Source organism: Limulus polyphemus, unplaced genomic scaffold (assembly GCF_000517525.1).
Source record: "Limulus polyphemus unplaced genomic scaffold, Limulus_polyphemus-2.1.2 Scaffold714, whole genome shotgun sequence".
NCBI classification, from domain to species: Eukaryota; Metazoa; Arthropoda; class Merostomata; order Xiphosura; family Limulidae; genus Limulus; species Limulus polyphemus.
Genome location: NW_013666324.1, coordinates 137,823 through 143,454, shown reverse-complemented (window position 1 = coordinate 143,454; position 5,632 = coordinate 137,823). Strand labels below are relative to the sequence as shown.

Genomic DNA, 5,632 nt, shown 5'->3' with positions numbered 1-5,632 from the left:
AATAGTGGGATTGACCGTCACATTATAACGCCCCACGGCTGAAAGGGCGAGCATGTTTGGTGTGACGGGGATTCGAACCCGCGACCCTCAGATTGCGAGTCGAGCGCCGTTACTAAGTTAGAAGTACAAGCACGAACCACGTTTTTACAGTTCTTTTAAAAATTCTTGTAGCTTATTTGAGAATCTTATATAAAGAAACGAAGTATACACATCTAGGCTTACTTTTTTTTTAAAATCTGTTTTCCCATTTCTGGAGTCTTATCAGTACGTTTACAATAAGTAAACCCAAGCTTAAACTACGATGAACGACTTCAATTGTGTTTTTTGCTACAACTTCTTTTGTTGCACGAGATTCTGGTGTTTATTGATTGACGTAATGGCTCGAGTAGGTGAGAAAAGAAACACGAAGAGCGGTTTTTCTCGAGCCTTCCTCGAACCAAATACAGTAACTATACGGGTGTGTTCATTCCCTTGAAAAATCATTGGTAGGATATTAAATCAACAGTTAACCTTATTATAACTACGGCAATACAAGTTCCATCCAATAATCAGCTTGTTACAGGCGAGACAACAAAACTGGACAATATTGAATATTAACAAGAGTTGTCGTTGATAAATGATATTATTTTGTATATATCCGGTTTGATAATACCTATCTGTTAATTAGAAGGTATTACGCACAGTGGAGTAGTGAGGAAGCGCCAAATTAACAACCAGTTTACCCATAATTTAGCTTCCAAATTAACAATCAGTTTACCCATAATTTAGCTTCCAAATTAACAATCAGCTTACCCAGAATTTAGCTTCCAAATTAACAATCAGTTTACCCAGAATTTAGCTTCCAAATTAACAACCAGTTTACCCATAATTTAGCTTCCAAATTAACAACAGCTTACCCAGAATTTAGCTTCCAAATTAACAATCAGTTTACGTTCTATTGTTCCTGTATTTGCATGTCTCTACAAACATAAAAAGAACATAATATAATGTAATATACTATGGTATTAAGATCACAAATTATATTGTCATTAGCCTGTATAGTGCTTTGCTATATCCACACTCATAGTTGATCAGTTTAGTCTTTCTATTGTTTCCTTCTTCCTTTGTCAACCTTTTTTTTTTCCACAGGATATATTTCCATACCTCATCCTGTCCTTTGTCCTGATTTATTTTTATCTCAGTTATTCAGTCGGTCTAATATGATCCTTGACCTTTACCTAATAGGCTGAATTCTCTACTTTTACACGTAACAAATCTAGATACTGTAGCTGCTAACGTATACACTGAATGTTTGGATATTCCCGCAGAGCTGCAACAGGGATATCTGCGCTAGACGTTCCTAATCTTGAACTCACATATTAAATGGAAGTCAGCATCACCCGCCGTCAACCCTTGAGCTACTCTATTAGAATAATAGAATTTAGTAATGACTTCTATAATGCACCCACGTCCACGAGATATTCGTAGCGCGATTTTGCAGCAACGGGACGCAAACCATGGACCCTCTGATTCACAGCCCTACAAGATATCCACTAGGCCACCCCGATGCTACGGGTGTTTGTTTGTTTGAAGTTAAGCACAAAGCTACACAATTGGCTATCCGTGCTCTGCCCACCACGGGTATCGAAACCCGGTTTCTAGCGTTGTAAGTCAGCATACATACCGCTGTGTCACAGGGGGGCAATGAATTACGGAGATATGTACCGTATTGAAGAGAAGATTCAGCTTATGTAAAGTTAGAACATTTAAGCAGTCTTTATTTTCGGTGCCTTTATTTTTTTGAGACACAATGTAAATTGTAATTTCTATTTATTTTTAATTCACCATAAACAACTAATTTCGATTTGATTGTGAACGAACATGTGTACAGAGAAGGCTAAAGTAACTGAACGAACATGTGTACAGAGAAGGCTAAAGTAACTGAACGAACATGTGTACAGAGAAGGCTAAAGTAACTGAACGAACATGTGTACAGAGAAGGCTAAAGTAACTGAAAACACATACCAATGGACAAAGTGATTTGTAAATACCTAAAAACATGAACAATATTATTACGGTTTAATGAGTGTATAATTGTATTTAATGCGTTTATTTATTTAGTGCTTTGTAACCCTCCTTCCCAATGTGAATGTTTTCCATTGGAATATATTATAATTATTATTAATGTCAAACTTACTCTCGTCCAAACCACAAACAGGAAAATATTCAAAGTGGAACATCCTTAAAATCACAGGATTCGAGAATATAAAGCCTATATTATTTATCGCATCGGACTTTCATTTCAATCATAGTTCGATTTTTTTAGGCCTGGCCTGGTACGGCCTCGTAGTTAGGATGCTCGAATCACAGTCTGAAGGTCGCGGGTTCGAATCCACCTTCACCGAACATGCTCGCCCTTGCAGCCGTGAGGGCGTTATAATGCGACGGTCAATCCCACTATTCGTTGGTAGAAGAGTAGCCCAAGAGTTGGCGGTGGGTGGTTTTGACTAACTGCCTTCTCTCTAGCCTATCGCTGCTAAATTAGGGACCGACGGGCAGCGCAGATAGCCCTCATGTAGCTTTGCGCGAAATTCACAACAAAACAAGTCCTTTAGGCCTACCTCATGGCTCACAGTTCTTATGTATACTTAATACTACTCTATGCTACTTTCCTTGCGTCGTTATACGCACGAAATGCCATTTCTGTTACACATTTCCGTAGATTTCTACACCTACTCCATTTCTTTTAATGGCGCGTGAAACAACCGGTATCGATCTTTTGTCAGATATAGAACTTTTTGGTGGTCCATGAAGATCATACACAAACACAGATTGGTTAAGTTAACAGTATAAACTGAACATGGAGATGATTGATCCAAGCTCTAATTAACACAGTTAATGAAACAGTACATTGTAATGATATTCGGGCGTCCAGAACCAGAAAATTCATTTCGTTCAACATACTTTCTATATGAAATAAAATATCTTTATACCAACGACTCTTACATTTAAGACCTCAGTTATAATGTCTCGTTCTCGTTCAAAACTGTCAACTAATTTTCTTCTTTCAAATATCACATTTTGCTCATGCTTTTAAAACCTTAAATTACTGCGAATCTTCATCATCTTCATTTAACTCATCTTCATCAACCAATTATCTTATTCTAAGTATAAAATGGATGAGAATCAGTTTTATAATAAACAGATATAAAACTATTAAAGATAAAAAGTCGAATAATATTATTTCAAACTAACATTTATTATTAAGATATGTGAATCATCAAGAGATGTAGCAGTCTTTAGTTATAATCATGCCTGTTATCGCAAGCCTAGGTACTTCTTGCTAGGTTCATTACTCAGATGTAGCAGTCTTTAGTTATAATCATGCCTGAGTAATGAACTTAGCAAGAAGTACCTAGGCTTGCGATAACAGGCATGATTATAACTAAAGACTGCTAGATCTGAGTAATGAACCTAGCAAGAAGTACCTAGGCTTGCGATAACAGTTATTTAAACAATGGGTACCCCCAATTGGACAGCGGGAATTTTACGGATTTACAACGCTAAAATTCGAGGTAAGATTCCCCACAGTAAACCCAGCAGAGAGTTCAATGTGGCTTTATCATAAAACAAGCAACCAATCAACTTTGAATTTCACGTATACTTTCATAAGCTCTATATTTAAACTATGCATTGACACATAGAGAACAACATTCAAATTTTGTCCCCCCCCCACGTGACTACGTAATATATATATATATATATATATTACAAAGATATATATAAATTGAAATGTTATATCAAAGCAAAAAATCTGTCATTCATCTAATTCCGTTTACTTTATAACGCTAAAAACCTGGTTTCGATATCCATGGTGAGAACAGCACAGATAGCCCATTGTGTAACTTTATGCTTAACTACAAATAAACAAGCAACATTATTTAAATTCTGATGTTACATAGAAAACACATTCTTTAAATTTCAATGTTCACATTAAAACCAGTCTTTTCTTTTTAACGCCAAATAGAGCATGTCCAACAAGGTTTGAATAATCCAATTTACCAAGACGAAGACAACAAAGACAGGAAACAAAAGTCAATAAGAGCGCTTAAAAAAACAACAACATACAATAACAGTCCACTCGGGTATAGCTAGTAGCTAAGAGTACTTTGTTCACAATATTTTTTTTTCATTCCGAACTTGTAGAATATCGTGTAAATGAGAATATCAAATTCTGAAATATCTGAAAATTTTAGAATCACTTTTATATTAAGTAAAAGTACTAAGTTTTTATTTTAACTTATGCTTTAAAGTTTACCACATTTCTTCATAAAGAAAGTTTTACTTTAAATAAATTCCCAGTTTCTGTTTTAGATATTATATAGCTTTCAGGAAAACGTCCTTCTGTGAAACCTACACTAATTTCTAACGCAGAACAATGATTGTTTTATTTCACTTGATATGTTTAATAACCTAAAACATTTCAAAACTAGAGGGTCAACGTTGGTCATATTCGGCTCTCAAAAAATACGAAAATGTGTCCGTATGTCCGTCGTTATCAACGGACACGGACCATTTTTGACTAAACAATGAGGAATAATATTCTACATACGACCGCTAAGTTTCATCAAAATCCGATCATTTTTGACTGAGTTTTAAAGCAAAAATAGTGTGAAAAACGGCCCCCATGTTAACAGATAGAGTTTTTTGGATTTTCGTTACCCTTGCTTCGATCTTGACCCTCCAAAAACTAATCACTTTTAAGTTGGATCATAATCCAAATGTATACGAACTTTCGTCCAAATCCATTCAGCAATTTTCGAGAAATCTTGTTGACAAACACACACACACACACACACACATTCACACAGGAGTGAAAACATAACCTCCATCCACCTTCAGTGGCGGACGTAATGAGTTCGTTTTTTTTTCTTCAAATATTTACAAAAGGTATTTGGACTTGACTCATTTCCTTACCACCAGGATTTTTTTCGTTGTACAAGAAAATCGTCTGTCGGTAAGCAAGTGTAAACTACGAAAACAAAACAATTTTTCAGAGTTAATGTTAATATAATTCGATATTGTCAACAAAAAAGGCCCCCAGGAGTTCATCGGTGAGGCTGAAGGTTTATAACGTCACGGTTTCGATACCCGAGGTAGGCAGAGCACTGACAGCTTTTTTTTATTTATTATTTTGCCCCCGGTGGCACAGCGGTATGTCTGCGGACTTACAACGCTAGAAACCGGGTTTCGATACCCGTGGTGGGCAGAGCACAGATAGCCAATTGTGTAACTTTGCGCTTAACTTCAACGAATGTTGACAAAAAATAAAGTAAAATCGATTTTAAAAATAACCAAGAACCATCTTTCTAAAATTACAACACAATTCACTTTCCTTACAACAACAAAAACACCGATATAAGGCGTTTAATTAATTAATAAATCATGGACCGATATAAGGCATTTAATTAATTAATAGATCATGGACCGATATAAGGCGTTTAATTAATCAATAGATCATGGACCGATATAAGGCGTTTAATTAATTAATAGATCATGGACCGATATAAGGCATTTAATTAATTAATAGATCATGGACCGATATAAGGCGTTTAATTAATTAATAGATCATGGACCGATATAAGGCGTTTAA

The 5,632-nt window shown here is 35.6% G+C and overlaps 1 protein-coding gene across 1 annotated transcript in view; it reads right to left on the bottom strand.

Moving 5' to 3' along the window:
• The window catches only part of LOC106460122 (potassium/sodium hyperpolarization-activated cyclic nucleotide-gated channel 2-like), a 79,674-nt gene that overhangs the window by 8,074 nt on the left and 65,968 nt on the right, over positions 1-5,632 (bottom strand). The window contains exon 5 of the mRNA XM_022386767.1: positions 897-959. Coding sequence (XP_022242475.1) covers positions 897-959 — 63 coding nt within the window. The remainder of the gene's footprint in view (positions 1-896; positions 960-5,632) is intronic.